Raw genomic sequence first — 16,131 nt, 5'->3', positions numbered from 1 at the left:
CTGTAAAGAACCTGATTTCTGGGGACAACTGTTGAAGACTGAATTCTGGTTGGGACACCAAGTGTCAAAAACACCTCCCTCTTGCAAATTGACTACAAATCAATTTGTTTTGTTTCCAGAGCCTTTCTGGAACTAGCTAGATACAACTGGTGATGTCTGATTAACTGGTTATTTGTTTGGTAGTATCAAATCATAAAAAACAACCACTTTGGTGGACTTCTTTATCATATAAATCAGTATCAATAAAACAGACATAACCAACTCCAAATCATATACTATTAAAACCTAAGGTGTGTGCAAAAGTCCTCATACAAGCAACCTAGCAAACTTCCCATTGTAAAATACTGGTACATAGAGACTATTTTTTCTCTCATTTAAGGACACAATTCCTTAAAAATCATTCATGTGAAAGAGGCTTGCAAGCAGCTGAATGATATGGAAAAAAGATTGTATTGGGAATCAGAGTTCTAACCTTGTCTCTACAACCAAATAGCTGTATAATCCTTATGGCAAATCTTAACTTTGATTCTCTGGGTTTGTTTTGTCATCTGTAAAATAAGAGTTGAACTTGTTCCATAAGATTCCTTTAAGTTCTATAATTCTTTGGATTCAATAACTCTAAAAGTGTATTTTTTAATTAGTCATTAAAATTAGCACATGCCATGAGTCAAAATCAGGCCAAGAGCCTTAATAATAACACTTTATTTGTATAACACTTTATGGTTTACAAAGTGTTTTTATTCACATTATTTCATTTTATCCTCAGAACAATTCTGTAAGGTGGGCATGATGAGATAAATGAGCAATAAAGAAAGACTGTAAATTCCACTTTAGAATATACTCACATTTCAGGTGGAACAGTCTATGAGACAGTTTGCAAAATGAGTCTAAAGGAAATTACCTTAGAGACTATCATATCCAAACTCTTTATTTTACAGAAGAGGAAAATGTGGCCCAAAATTTAAATGACTATCTCAAAGTCTAAAAAGCATAAAGCCGTTTCTGTATATAAAAGTGAGCTACTATCTAACTTAAGTATAAATAGTTCGGCTTTATCACTAGCTATATAGATGTAGCACCTTTCAAAGATGTGCCTGGTCCTAGATAGTTGTTTAATCTTGGTTAAGTCACAAATCCTCTAATTTTTTTTCCCTAATTTTATTTTCCCCATCTATAAAGCAGGATGCTTTGCCTATTCAGAATTGCTGTAGGGACTGAATGAGAAAAATAAGAAAATGTTTTTGTTTGCTGCAACACTACACAAATATAGGGTAGTACAGGAAAAAGACAAGTATGACTTGGGCTGAATATCGGGGGTGGGAGGCACTATAAAACTATGTATATCTGATCCATCCTCAGTTCCCAATCCTACTCTACCTGGTATTTGTGCTTGGCCCCTACCATGGAGCTCCAAGTTCTGATGTCTACATTCCTTTGGCTCAATATTTGGTACAACTCTATGAAGAGTACATTCAGAAAGGCCTGCTGGCATATTATATTAATTCCCTTCTCTACAAGTGCCAAGTACAAGAACCACTATACCTACCCAGCACCAAAAAATAATAATAATAATAATAAAAAGTAGACAAAGGGCTCATCTGAGGTTATCATATATCAAAAAACTGCTAAGAAAGAGGGATAAAAATCTCTAAAATCCATTCACTCTTTTAGATGACAACCAAGTCTTACAGTAATAAAAAAAAAAACCAAACTGGTTTTCCAACAACAGCTATACATAAGTTACAATAACTTAAGATAACTTTGTAGTTGTTTATTAGAATCAGAGATGTGGAGCTGTAAGGAAGCAGAGAAATCACCTAGTCTAGTCCCTGCATTTACTAATGAGAAAACTAAAGCTCAGAGAAGGAAAAGTGATTTTTCCAAGGTCACATAGGTAGTAACTAAGAGTCAGGATTAGAACCCGGATCTTCTGACTCCAAATTCAGTGGATTAACCAAATATTTTTATCAGGTACAAGATAATAAATTTAGTTTTTTAAAAGTTCAAAAGTAAATTTTTTTTAAAAATTATCAAGAAATAATGCACAGAAAACAAATTTTAAGGCTTGAGAGATGTTCAAATGTTCAAAGCAACTGAATGAAATCAAAACCTCACCATTTGAAAAAGTGAAGTTAAATTATCCACCAAGAAAAATAATTTAGGGCCTCCAAAGTTAACAAGCCAAGTTAGAGCATTAGTAAATATTTAAGATAAAAGCCTATCTTATCTTAAGCCGAGAAAAAGGCAGGATGGAACAGTGCTTAGACAGCTGCCCAGGAATCGGAAGACCTGAGTTCAAATCCCAGATCAAGTACTTATAAGCTATATGACGCTGGGCAAGTCACTCAACCCTATCTGCCTCACTTTCCTCATCAGTGAAATGAGCTGGAGAAGGAAATGGAAAACCACTGGAGTTTCTCTGCCAAGAAAACCCCAAACAGGGTCCCGAAAAGTCAGACACAGCTCAAATGACTTAACATTCACCATTTAGAAAAACAGGTCTTTCTTCACTCTATATAATTCAAGGATAAGATGATTTCACTGATACCGGGAACTTCCAGAGAAGGAAATACGTAGTAACGTTGAACAGGTTGCCCTCATTCACTCTTTGGAGTTAGCTGAGACCATGAGAACGGAGTGAAGTGACTCGCCCAGGGTCACAACGTCAGTAGGATCTAGACCTGGCATTTGAACCCGTCTCCCTTGAGTGGAGGTGAGAGGTAAGGAGAGGGAGGGGGGAGGAGGGAGAGGGAGAGAGAGAGAGAGAGAGACAGAGACACAAAGACAGAGATACAGACAGAGATAGACAGAGATCCTGAAGGACAGACAGACAGACAGAATAGACAGAGATCCAGACGGACAGACGGACGGAGAGGGCTCGGCGGACCCCGTTCCCTACCCCGGGCAGTCACCGTGTACCCCGGGATCAGGCACTCTGAAAGGTCCTCCCTGGGGGTCCCCAGGGCCGAGGGGTGCAGGGCCCAGGGCCAAGGTCCTCCCTCCCTTAGAGGCGTTCCCTGTCCTCCCGGCACCAGGACGGGCGGGCCCGCCAGCCCGGGGAGACAGGCCGGTCCGGGGGCCCAGCGGCGGGCCTGGCCGCCAGAACCCGGGCCTCGCCAGCTCCAGGGCCGCGCCGCGGGCTCGGGCTCCGGACAAGGGGCCTCGGCCGGGGCTGGGCTGGGGGCGGCCCGAGGGCCCGGGGGCGCGGGCCCAGCCCTGGCCCACCCTGCCGCCGCCCCGAGAAGCCAGAAGCGAAGCTCTCACCGGGCCCCGCGGTCTCCGCTGCCGCCGTACCTGCGGGGGTGCGGGCTGAGGGGACCCCAGAGCGCCGAGCACCCCCTCACAACACGGGCCCGCCGCCGCTTCCTCGTTACAGCCGAACGTGAGGCCCTCGGCGCTTGAGGAGCGGCGGACTCCAGCAATGGGCGAGCAGAAAGCCCGCGGGGGGCGGGGCCAGGCGGGCGGGGGCGGGGCCAGGAAGGCGGGGGGCGGGACTTGCGGGCCGGCGTGCTCCCTCTCCAAGCTAGGCTGCAGAGCCACTCGCGGTTGCGAACGTGGGCCTGTTTGAAAGCGGGCGCCAGAGCTGGCGGGAAGTTCAGGGCCCCGACCATTGGTGGAGGCGTAAGCCAATCGGAAGCCGCTAGCAGGAGGGGCGGGTCGGCAGGTTACCTAGAAACCCAAAGCCTAAGCCTGGTTTTCAGTCCTAGAGATCCAGAGAACTCGAGGGGCCTGAAGGTTTTCCAGGACAGGATGGAGGCTCCTGAAGGGCAGCACCCCAACGCCTTGTGTTTGTGCCATGGCCTCAGGGAGAGGATGGCATGACTGGCAGTTGGCTTTGAGTGAGGGAGGTACAAGGTCACCGGCCTCACTTCTCCTCCAGAGCCATCTGGGTCCCATGCCCAGAAATTCATCAGGACGACTAGAGATGGGAGACCTCGGCCCTTTTAGACCTAAAAGGTCTTTTTAGGTTCCCACTTTGAGTGAGGTTAAGTCTGTTCCGTGAATAGACCTCTTTAAGAAGTAAGTCAAGAGACGTTCACTCTGAGCTAAAAGGGCACAAAATACAGCCGTTAACTCAGGGCTAACTGCAAGATTTCCTCCTTCCTTCCTTCCTTCCTTCCTTCCTTCCTTCCTTCCTTCCTTCCTTCCTTCCTTCCTTCCTCCCTTCTTGTCTCTTTCTTTTCTTTCTATCTGTCTTTCTTTCTCCCTCTTCAAAGACCAAACCCTTAAACCCATTTCAGTCTGGAGCTCTTAGGTTGGATCACAGTAGGTCCCCAATGCCTAACACAATTCTGGACATACATTGTATGTGCTAATAAGTGCTTGTTAATTAATCGGTTCATTAATAATACAGCTAGACTGTATCAGAATCAGGACTCAACCTCAGGTCTTCTGACTGCTAAGTTAGTGCTCTTTTCCTCATATGAAGTTGCTTATGTAAATGATTAGTCACTTTCTTAGAAGGGGATTAACTGTATCTTCATTCTTTAAGAGAAGGAAGGAATATTCACATGCATATAGGAATTGTTGTCCCTGCTCATAATGGGAATGAAGATTCATGACCAGTATTTTGTGCAGTCTGGTTGTATCTCTGACTGAAGAACCAGACCTAAAAAATATAATGGTATTCAAAGGGTTTTCAGCTTGTTTGTCAGTCCTTTGTAAACCTATGTAGGATAGTCTGGACAATTACCAACAACAAACATTTTTATTGAGTACCTACCTTATACAAAGTAGTCACTGTGTTCAACCAAATACTTGACAATTCTGTGACCTCATTGTTAAAGATGCAGATCCTTTAAAGATGCAGATCACAGCCCATTCATGTCTGACCTGTGTGAGTCTAGTCCCAAGTCTCATCATTTCTTTACATACACACACACACACACACACACACACACACACACACACACACACACACACACACACACCTCTATCCATTAATTTTCCCTTACTCTTGCTTTGTGACCAGGCCATCTTTTTTTCTTATTATACATCTCCCCATTGGCATCCTTTATACCCACACTTTTTTGTCTTATAATGTGCTACAACATGTTCATATCTACCATGTTCCTCTTTACTGCCCTTTGAGTTACCCTTAACTTTAATTCTCTGGCATTTCATGACTTTCAGGAACACTAAAGAATATTAAATTAAAAAGACCTTTGTTTCAGGGGAGAAGGTCAGCGTCATTAACAAAACTTTCTGATTCTCCAAAGGAAATCTCATGTACTTTCCTCTTCTTTCACCCTGGGCTTAGCTCATTGTGTATTTGTAGTATCTGTCCCAGACAGATATACAGATGGATTCATTCTTCGGATGGCTGTAGAGCCAATGCAATACCCACAGCAGCTGCTATGGATATGCAGGCATATTTCTAGGGTAAATTTGCAAAATATAAACTCTCTTTCTCAAAGACAAAACCAAAATATTTATTCAGATACCAGAAGGCCAATTCCACCATGGTAACAAGGAAGTTTGTACACGATACCAGTAAAGGGAGGATGATCATCCCCAAGCCTTCCCTCTGTCAGGACTCCCCACAAACAAGCTCCCTTAGGCAAAATACCCCCTCTTTCCCAGGCTAGCTGCTCTGCTCTGCTCTGTTGCTGCCTCTCTCTCAACTCCACCTCACCCTCTCTTCTTGCTCCACCCCTTCAGCAAGCCTCTCTCACCATGGGCTCCAAGTGACTCAAGCTGTGGGCTGGGCCAAAGCTCAAAGCAGGTTACATGAGCCTATTAAGGGGCAAGGAAGATCTTCAAATTCTCTTAACATTACAATGGCCCACCAACTGCATGTCAGTCTGGATGATAGATATTTTTCAACTTTTTTTCCTGTGAGGATAGCTAGGCTAAACTCTTCTGAGTAATATAGATCTCAGAAGACATTGCAGTGTTCAAGGACTCAAAGAAACTGGCACAAAGTAATCCACCAATAGAAATATCTGGGAGACTTGAGTAGTGGTAAAGTTTCTCTCTTCCCTTGGGCGGCACATAACATCCTCCATGCTGTTGAGATCACTTTTGCTAAGCATGTGGCACTGTGTTAGGCTGAGCTGATCTCTGGAAATAAAAAGAAATAGGAGCCACAGTTCTCAGTCTAGAGGGGATTACAATCTAGTTAGAAAGGCAAGAGGCAGATCTAATATATTGCCATTCTTGCTACGAACCAAGCAAATGAATTGGACAATAAATACCTATTTTTAATAGTCATTTTCAGTCATGTCCAACTCTTTGTGATCCCATTTGGGGTTTTTTTTGGCAAATATATTGGAATGATTTGCCATTTCTTTCTTCAGCTCATTTTCCAGATGAGGTAAATGGTGCAAATAGAGTTAAGTGACTTGCCCAGGGTCACACAGCTAGTAATATTTGAGGTCAGATTTGGTCTCTAGGCCCAGCACTCTATCTACTGTGCCACTTAGCAGCCCCACAACAAACACGATGGCATCTTTACATACTGGTCCATCCTATCTTTCCATAATAATTGCACCTTACTCCCCCTCATTCATCCTGTGTTTCAGCCAAATTTGCCTACTTGCTGTACCCCAAACTCATCATTCCATTTCCTGCCTGTGTGCCTTTTCAATGCCTAGCACAGGTATTGACTTGCACATGGTAGGTAAGCACTGATGGGCAAGTGTGGCAAAAAGCCCTGGAAATAGCGGTGCTCCCCAGGCGCCCAGCTCTGCTTCTAGTTTGACTCCACAGCAATCATCCAGGGCAGGAACTCCTGTAGGGGAAGGGCCCTATCATCACTGACAACATCCATGCTACCATTAACACCAACTGCCGCCACTGAGGCTGGCAAGTCAGCCTGACACAGCAAGATGTCCTGAGGGAGAGACAAGAGGAGGGATGTGCTAGATGGCTCAAACCATGCCACATCAACCACCGCAACCACCGCTATGCTGAATACAGTTCACAGCCCTGGGCTCAATATCCCAGGAAATAGGAGAGCTCCCCAAACCAGCGACCCTGTTGCCAGCCCAACCCCTAAGTCAGCATTAGGGGGAGCAACTCACGTGGAGAGGGGGCCCACCATGCCCACCACTACTTATATCAACTGCTGACCAACTGTCACCATTGGACACATAAGCCCCCAGGTCCCAAGAACTGCAGAAGTTGAAATGATTTTATTAATGGAAATGAAGCAAAAGATGAATTTCTGCATGTCTAGCCACTGTACCCTAAGTAACTCTTCGCCTTTCCATCCACCCTCTGCTCAAGTCTCACGTATGTGTTATCTCCTTCTATTATAATACGAAGTCTTTGAAAGCAGGAACCGTTTTAATTTTCTATTTATATTCTATATGCTTTATACATAGTATGTTCTAAATAAATATTTTTTCACTCACATAATATATTTTGAATTGAATTGAATTATCTACCAAATTGTACATACCTGGAATGCATTCCTTTCTCACCTCTATCTCTTACAATTCTCACCTTCCTTAAATGCTAGCTCATGTGCCACCAACCGGAAGCCTTTCCTCATACTCTTGGTTGTCAGTGTTCTCAATATTTATTATAAGAAATTATATATAAGCAAATATTATAGATGACAATGTATAATATAAAACAGAATTTTATATAATGTTATAGTACATTCATATATAATTATATATTCATATATAATTAAATTATATTGCTTTAAATTATTTTATGTGTAATATATAATGTTATATATTATATATGAGAAATTTAATATAAGAGAATTCTATTTTGTTCTCCATGTAAAGATTGTATTTCTTGATAGAATGTCAGGGTAAGGACTTATCTTTTTGTTTTGTTTTTGTACCCCCAACTACACACAACTACAACCACACACAAAAAATGTCTTAGTACAATTTTAAGTTATTAAAGCTTAAAATTGCATTAAGACTTTTGAGGCACCCCTGTAGAAGACGATATAGTTTGAGAGCTAGGTTGCAGCCAGAATGTGGAGGACCTCAAAAGCTGGAGAAATGAGAAGGGTTTCCTGGGGATTTTGCCAACGACAAATATAAAAGCACAGAGATAGAAAATAAGCAAATGATACTCAAAGGAAAATAAGCAGTTAGCATATTAACTTGTTTGGAGTAGAGAATCTTTTAGGGAAGTCAAAAGACTTAAATCTAAGGAGGAGAGAAGAAAACTGATGAAGCACATGGAACATAAAGCCAAAGAGATTAGTTTTGATTTGCTCGGTTATTATTTCCTGCTGGTACAAAGTTTCTGAGGTATACCAATCAGGACACTCCCCCTAACTCCTATAACTGACTGTCCACCTGTCTGCCATCTGTTCACCCACATCATCCTTTCATATGCACATATGCACACACATACATATATCCATATATATATATTTATATTGACAGATATGTGTTATATACACACATGTGTGTACGGATATGTACCTATATACACATTTCCATACTCATACATACATATATACATATATATACACACACACATATTTATATACATATATACACAGGTATGAATTCTTGTACCTATACATATTCTGGAGAAGAGGAAAGGTGACTCCCATACACTGGATGGAATGGAAGCCAGTATAACATAATTAAAATTTAATTTAAAAACAAATCTTAAAAACATTTCATGTACCTCATTTACATTTCAGTGGAAATGTAATGCCAAACAACGACAGAGATCCTCAGGTTTGGTTAGTCTTACCCACTGGAAGAATATATTCCTGAGAAGTGCTAGATTAGTAGAATGTTAGACCTTAAAGGAATCTTCAATATTTTTCTTGTCTAGCTCCCCTTATTCTAGGCTAGGAACTGTGCAGCCTTAGGATGTGCCATGACTTGTCCAAGGTTCTGATCGGTTGCCAAACCTTCTTGATTCTACCCTCACAACCTTTTGCCTACTCTCTGTTTAGACTGCCACTGAGTCTCAAAACCTTCTGGAATGAAGGTTTGTAACAGCTTCCTACCTTGTCTCCCAGCTTTTCATTTCTCCCCTCCCCAATCATTCTTTCACACAACTATCAAAATCGTTTTCCTAAAGCACAGATCTCACTGTAGCATACCCCTGCCCAAGAAGCTAAGAACCTTCAGTAGCTTCTTATTTCATCCAGTCTGATGAGGCCTAATAAATTTCAAAGTTGAGAATTTTAACAGAAGTCAGAAAAAAGATGACAGTTCCTCTATACTTTGCCCCAATCAGACCACACCTGGAATATTAGGTTTAGTTACCATAATTTAAGAGAGATGTTGAAAAGCTGGAGATGTCCTGAGGAAGGCAACTGAGTGGGTGAAGGGCATGGAGTCCATGTCACAGAAGAATTTGTTTAACAAACTGGGGATGTTTAGCCTGGAGAAAAGAAGACTGGTAGGGAGGGGCATGATAGCTATGCTTTCAAGTACTTAAAAGGCTTTCAAGAGGATTAAACTTCTTCTCTTTGGCACCTGAAAGAAGAATCAGAAGTAATAAGCAGAAATTATAAAGAGGAAAATTTAGATTTGATATCAGGGGAAGAAAGTACTAACAATTAAAGCTTTCTAAAAGTGGAATGGGCTGCCCTGGGAAGGGGTGGGTCCCTCCTCAGTGGAGTTACTCAAGAAAGGCCTTATGCCCACTTGTTAAGTCTGCTTTAGTAGAGATTCTCAAAGGTACCTCCCAACTTAAAATAGTATGATTCTGTAACTTAATCAAAGACTATTTAGAACTTTATATTTCACTTTCTTTAAATGATTAAGAGCATGTCATGTTCATCTACATCAAAATATAAAATGTATATATCAGAATACATAAATATGTGTGAAATATATCAGAACAGATAAATATAGATATAGGAATAAAAATAGATAGCATATATAATGTCAGAATGTAAAAATATATGTTGGAATATATCAAAAATAATGTCAGAAACAAGTCACAAAATGTGGCAGACTCAAATGATGCTATGATCAACATGGGAAATAACAGTTTTATTGATTTCATGTCAATGAGATCAGAAAAATAGAAAAAGAAGGAGCAGAAAAGGAGATAAGGTCATCTACAGAGAGGCAGAGAACCAAAGAAGTGAAGCTACTTGTCCAAGGTCATACAGATACTAATCATCAGAAGTTTTGGATTTCTACATTTATAGTTTGAACTTCTTTGAAAACTGTTCACGTCCCCTGATCGATTGGATTAAATATTGCATAAAGCAAAGGAGGTTGGACTACAAGCTAAGATCAATTACCAAGAAAAATTGAGCATAATCTTTCAGGCAAGGAGATAGACATTCAATGAAATAAGGGATTTCCAGACCCTCCTTATGAAAAGATCAGAGCTCATTAGAAAATTTCTTTTTCAAATACAAGACCCAAGAGAGGCATGAAAAGATAAATAGGGAGAGAAAAGAAAAAGAAAACTTGTTATTTAATATGGGCAAACTATTTACGTCCCTATATGGGTGTTACCTCCCTCTAAATGAGTACCTGAAAAGGCCAGCCTGAAAAGGCCAAGGTGTCCCATTGTATCTTGGGCCATCTCCAGTCATCTTGGTGAATTGATGAATATCTAGTCCCAAGACCCAGATGGCTCAGGAGGAGAAAGTGAGGTTGATGACCTTGCACAGCCCTCCCTCACTCAAAACAAAGTTAAGTACAAGTCATGTCATCATTTCTGTGATGTCATGGTCTTCTTTCAAAAACGAAGGATAAACACAGACCCAGACAAACTGCTGATCACTTGTCTAATGGAGGAGTGGTTCTTGATATTAGATATTTTGGCACTCTGCTAAATATTTACCAGTGCACACCTGCAAATATCCCACAGAGAGACAGGGAAAGGTGGGGCCCCACTTGCACCTGTACATTGTTCTGGCAAGCAACTATGGGAGCCAGCTCACAGGGCTACTAGCATGGCTGCTTTCTGACTTAGGATCTAAATACAGGACATCATATTCATTAAACCACATTCTTATCTTCACATCCCCACAACATTTTGAGATATAGGTATAGATGGCTCCTCCTCAAATGTCGCCCCAGCATCTCCTTCAGTCGTCTTGCCTCTATCTTTGCTTAACATTATTAGGTTACTAATATGCCTTCCTTTGTCTCTGGGCAGAAGTTAGCTTCACAAAGGTATTCTTCCTCTAAGTTCCATTGCCCACGTTCTTGCGAGATCTGCTCTTCCCAAAGCTAGTCTAAGAGAGGTTTTCTTATTTACCGATGGCCTGGGGAGCATTACCAAATCAATGCCCATTGTTAATCCTTCCCAATGGAATTGTCTGAGGGAGTGATTCGCAGAACAGAGGCTTGAACCCCATGTTTCTGATTCTGAGCCCAGAGTACAACTCCTAGCCTATCAATAGTGGAATCAGTAACAATAGAGCAATGGGATATTGCAGGGGGTCAAGGATAGTTCCTAGGAGAACTAGGTAGTGTCCTTGAATCTGAAAGCACTGGAGAAATCTGGAAACTATTCCTGGAACCCTCAAAATTCTGGTGGCTGCCATGGTGACCCTCAAAGAGTAAATGGTAGAGGAAAATAGAAAATGAAGAAGGTGTGGAAGTGGCAGGTGGGATAGACTAGGAGGAAGAATCCTAGATAGAAGGGCAAAGAGAAAGAGATACTTGCCTATAGGAGTGGATGAGGAACATGGATTTGGGGGAGGGGTGAAAATAATGATATTTGGGTTGAAGAAGGGAAGGTTAGACAAATAACATTTATTCAGTGTAGAAGCTTCTCTATTAAAGCTTAAGGCCTATGTGTGAGTTCAATGTATGAGTATGTCTGGGGCAGCAGCAAATAATGATTCCTAAGAGATTTTAAACATATTTGAGAAAGAGATATGTGTCGAGGTAGAAATAGAGTGCCAGGCCTGGAGTCAGGAAGAGTCACCCTCCTGAGTTCAAATCTGGCCTCAGACACTTCCTAGCTGTGTGACCCTTGCCTCAGTTTCTTCATCTGTAAAATGAGATGGAGAAGGAAATGGCAAATCACTCCTTCAACCATGTGTCAACTCATTGGTTGTCTGTTATGCACTCCAGGTACCAACAATTAAAACGACAACTGTAGGCAGTCTAAGAACCATGTCACCCACTGTCCTCTTCCCAATCCAATTTTACCATGTCTTCCTCAGAAGCCAAATGGGACACACAGAGGAGTAAGTGCCATTTGGAATTCCTGTACATTTGGGGGCTTCCCTCCAGAGGCAAAAAAATGTCTTATCTGGTGAATAACATTCTGATGTCTCTTACCTACTTAGGTAGGATACCATATTTCACTGCATAGTCATCACAAATACATAATCGTTGCACCCTGTTTTTTCAATCCAAAAACTGATTTATAACCTTCCATCATATACTTTTAAAAGGTATACAGAGCAATAACATATTCACCAGTGGCATATGGATACTCATTTATCTCTTGCACATTGCAAGCCACGAGCCTAGAATTCTCATGCATTGTCAGTATTCAATTTTAATGTATATTCACAAGTATTCCATGCATCCTAATGTTGCACCAAAGACAGCTTAGTAATAAATGATTAAGTAATAACGCACATTTTTTTTTTAGAAAAAACTTCACATAATGGTCGCATCCCACTTTTTTGCAAAAAAAAAAAAAATGGCCTAGAAATGGCATAGAATTAGAAACAAAATATGGTAGTTGTTAGAGAACAGACACCATCTGGTTTTCTGGGCCCTGTCAGAGCATGTACTCTGTTGCTAGAGCCTTCAATAATAGCTAACATTTATACAGCACTTACTGTGTTCCAGGCACTGTGCTAAGCGCTTTACAATTATCTTCTCATTTGGTCCTCAAGAACCTAGAATCACTTTCACAGCACAATAAGGCATCAGAGAAGCAGAAGGACTTTTGTAGAAGTTGATGTCTCTAGAGAAAGCGCTCTTCACCTCTCTGTGTGTCATGAACTCAAAATTGGGAAGTTGGGTGAAGACTTTTTGTGAGTTTTTTAAAAAATTCATAATTAAAGGAAATGCTCACATTAGAGGTTAGTGAAAATAAAGATAATTTTTTTCCTATCTAAGTTCAAAGACCTCTCCCCTACCCCCACCCCTGCCAAGTCTATTCACAGATCCATTGGTTTAAGTGTATCTCTGAGAGCCTCAGATTAAGCACCCCCATTATCAGTCCCTTGAAGCAGAAATGTCAGGTCTACAAGTGTGTATTGTCACAAAGCAATACTAATATTTATTTGTTTCTTTTTTTAAAAAGTCATTTACATGTGTTCATAAGCCAGTTCAAGGCAAAGAAGAGAGGAAGGAAATATAGATTAAAATGTACAGCATGCAACCAAATCTTTTTTAATGTGAATTTTTTTCAAATGTATTACTTGCTCTTTCAGCTAGTCTACCAGTTTGAGTCACATTACAGTCAATTACAGGTTATCTACATCTCTTTCTATTGGGAGCTGTTCTCTGCTGCCCAACGTACAATGCCCCATTCCCCTTAACCAGGAAATTTGAGGCAGTCTTGCTCAAAGTAGCTGGATTATTCATGGTTTCCCATTATCTATACCCACACTCCCCTTCATTGGCACAGATAATCAAGAATTGATCATATGCAAAATTGAATTTAAAATATTACCTACTTGTAAAAAAAAATAAGCATACCCAAAGATTCATTGGCAGTTGTAGTAAAATTATATATAGGACATAAAAAAAAAATGTAGAAACTAACATGCTTCATCTCTGAATATGTCTATGCAAAAAAAAAGATTCCTCATTTACTTTTTAATTTAATCTTAGTATTTTGTTTAAACCGTAGTAAATAAATATTTCACAATTACAAAGCTGCATCTACACAGCCCAAATGCAGTGAGGTTAAGGCAGCTATCCAGGTAACTCAGGGTAAAACAATTTTTTATGGAATTACAAATCTGAAAACTAGAGTAGAGAACTTAGATAATCATCTGATAATTCAGAAAAGATAACCTCATGATTATCTTTATTCTTCAAGCAAAAGTGGTTTTGGCTTAAATTTTCTGAAAGATTGTCTCAATTCTCTCTTTCACTGTATGAGGGCAAACACTGGGGATTAAGGAGGGGGGGAAGTATTTATAGCCTGAATTATTGTTGTCAACTCTGATCCAATTCATTTTTAAAAAATGCTTATGCACAGACTTTTAGAGCTGGAAGGGACTTTAGAACCCCTCTAGTCCAATCCCCAATCCCTCATTTTAAAAACTGGTAAACTAAGGTACAGAGGGGATCAGAGATTTGCCTATGTGCACAGTGTTATTCAGAGGCAGAGCTGGGACTGCCATTCAGATTTCTTGCTTCTCAGGTCAGTGAGCTTTCCACTATAGCCTATGGAAGGGTCAACCTTTTCCAAGTATTTGGTTTTAAACATTTTTTACCTTCTCTGTTGTTTGTCTATTCAGAACTGGAAAAGGTGGATAATGTGATTCACCGCATAGAGTCAGTGGGGCATAGGGGATGGAGGGCCAACCCTGGATTTAGGAATACTTTGGTTCCAACCCTAACCTGGCACATACTAGCTCTGTGACCATGAGCAAATCACTTAACTGCTCAGTGTGCCAGACAACTCTCAAAAACTGTAAGCGACAGATGAGTTATTTGTCTGCATTGGTTGAGGGAGTTTCCATATTAGGAGTTCCCTATGCCAATAAAATAATAGGTCCAGACCAAAAAACCCCAACGATAACAATGCAAGGCTCACTGAAAGCCAATCACTGGGCTCCTCCCCACTCCATGCTCTGCCTTACACTTCAAATAAATGTCCTGAAACAAAGCTGGAAGCAAACGTTTCCCCCAAAAGAGTAGAAACAGATGTTGAGATGCTGACTTCCACATCCATTCAGACTGGTGTGCGTCTTACAAAAAACCATTTGTTTGTCATCTTGTAAACCCATGCTATAGATATGAAGAGAGAGGCTGCCTCCTCCAAAAACTATTCCTGATTTTGTAGAATTAGCTAGGCAACATTTTGGGGAATCTGCTTAAATCTGACAAGCTGGACAGATTAGGTCTGTCCAGTTTCCCACCATTTGATTCTACAATATGACTGCACAGCAAAGATCTGGAAGCACTGATTCTGCAGAGCATGGTGCTGCCTTAACCAGTAACTAATGGGAAAGACTGATCCCTTCACTCGCTTTCGTGGGCCAGACCGGTGTGAAGGATCTAACTAACTTTAAGTGTTGCTTTTTAAAGTGCTGCTAAAGCAAAAACGAAATTAAAGTCAGTAACTGTTAAGTAAACGGCATTCTTGTTTTCTTAGCGAGACAAAATGTTTTGTTTTGGCAAATGGTTTTGTACATGACTAGAACGCAAAAACACCGAAAACCTCTCCATCAAATGAAGATGTCCCAATTATCTCGAGTCAAAAGGCACATACATCTGTCTTAGCAGTGCATTCAAGTTATCTTTTGCACGTGGTGGTTTAACTGTGCTTTCAGCTTGTTATCCATGCAGTGTGACCTTGAAAGTGACATCTGTGCATGCTTTAATTTCCTTTCCCATACGGGCAAATTGTCTTCTCTCCTTCTGATTTATTTTTCATTTTCTGAAGGTTAAGCTTTATGCTTCAAAGAAGGATACCTGGCTTTTGGAAGGTGTGGTTGACAGGTCTCTCTTCTATTTAGAAACAAAGTTTGAGATTCTCTAATCCATTCTCCTATCACAGGTTGACATTCCTTTGCATTTCAGGGTCATGGAGTTCCAACGATGTCATTTGTAGGGCTGGAAGTGACCTTTTGGATTTTCTTTTCTTACAGGCTGTCTAAGGCTTACTTCACTTCCAGAAGAGATGATCGGCAAACTATTCTCCATGTGGTAGCGAATGAGGTGCCCCACATTATCAAATACATGATCTTTGGTCCTCACCTTGTAAAGAAAGTACAAAGGGTCCTAGGTTAGTTTGGAATAACTCTCTTGAAAGGAAAAAAAAGTAATTACTACTAGACAAACAGACTAACTATACCAACATGAGTGATGGAAATCTTTTCCTAAAACCCACATTTTGCTGTCTTGAGAGACAAAATCAGACATTTACAACTTCATATTGTGGATTGGTCAAGGGAGTTCCTGTAGCAGCAAGCACCCAGACACCTCCAGGATGGCCTGCTAGCACAGGTTCTTAGATCTTCTTTTCTAAAAGGAAAACAACTTTTGAGGAATCAACAATCTTCTTTAATCATAT

General features: G+C 40.8%; 2 protein-coding genes across 6 annotated transcripts in view; both read right to left on the bottom strand.

Moving 5' to 3' along the window:
• CEP152 (centrosomal protein 152) overlaps window positions 1-3,423 on the bottom strand; it is a 105,600-nt gene extending 102,177 nt beyond the window's left edge. For 2 of the 5 annotated variants that reach the window (XM_072624706.1, XM_072624712.1), the window contains exon 1: window positions 3,265-3,423. The gene's annotated coding sequence lies outside the window, so the exon portion shown is untranslated. The remainder of the gene's footprint in view (window positions 1-3,264) is intronic. The other 3 variants (XM_072624708.1, XM_072624707.1, XM_072624714.1) reach the window with 3 other exon arrangements.
• A 9,710-nt stretch (window positions 3,424-13,133) lies between these two features.
• SHC4 (SHC adaptor protein 4) overlaps window positions 13,134-16,131 on the bottom strand; it is a 155,825-nt gene continuing 152,827 nt past the window's right edge. Inside the window, exon 13 of the mRNA XM_072625095.1 lies at window positions 13,134-15,815. Within this exon, the coding sequence (XP_072481196.1) occupies window positions 15,660-15,815 (156 nt within the window). The 3' untranslated portion in view covers window positions 13,134-15,659. The remainder of the gene's footprint in view (window positions 15,816-16,131) is intronic.

Source organism: Notamacropus eugenii, chromosome 7 (assembly GCF_028372415.1).
Source record: "Notamacropus eugenii isolate mMacEug1 chromosome 7, mMacEug1.pri_v2, whole genome shotgun sequence".
NCBI classification, from domain to species: domain Eukaryota; kingdom Metazoa; phylum Chordata; class Mammalia; order Diprotodontia; family Macropodidae; genus Notamacropus; species Notamacropus eugenii.
The sequence above is the reverse complement of the archived record's forward strand: the minus strand, read 5'-3'. Positions and strand labels throughout refer to the sequence as shown.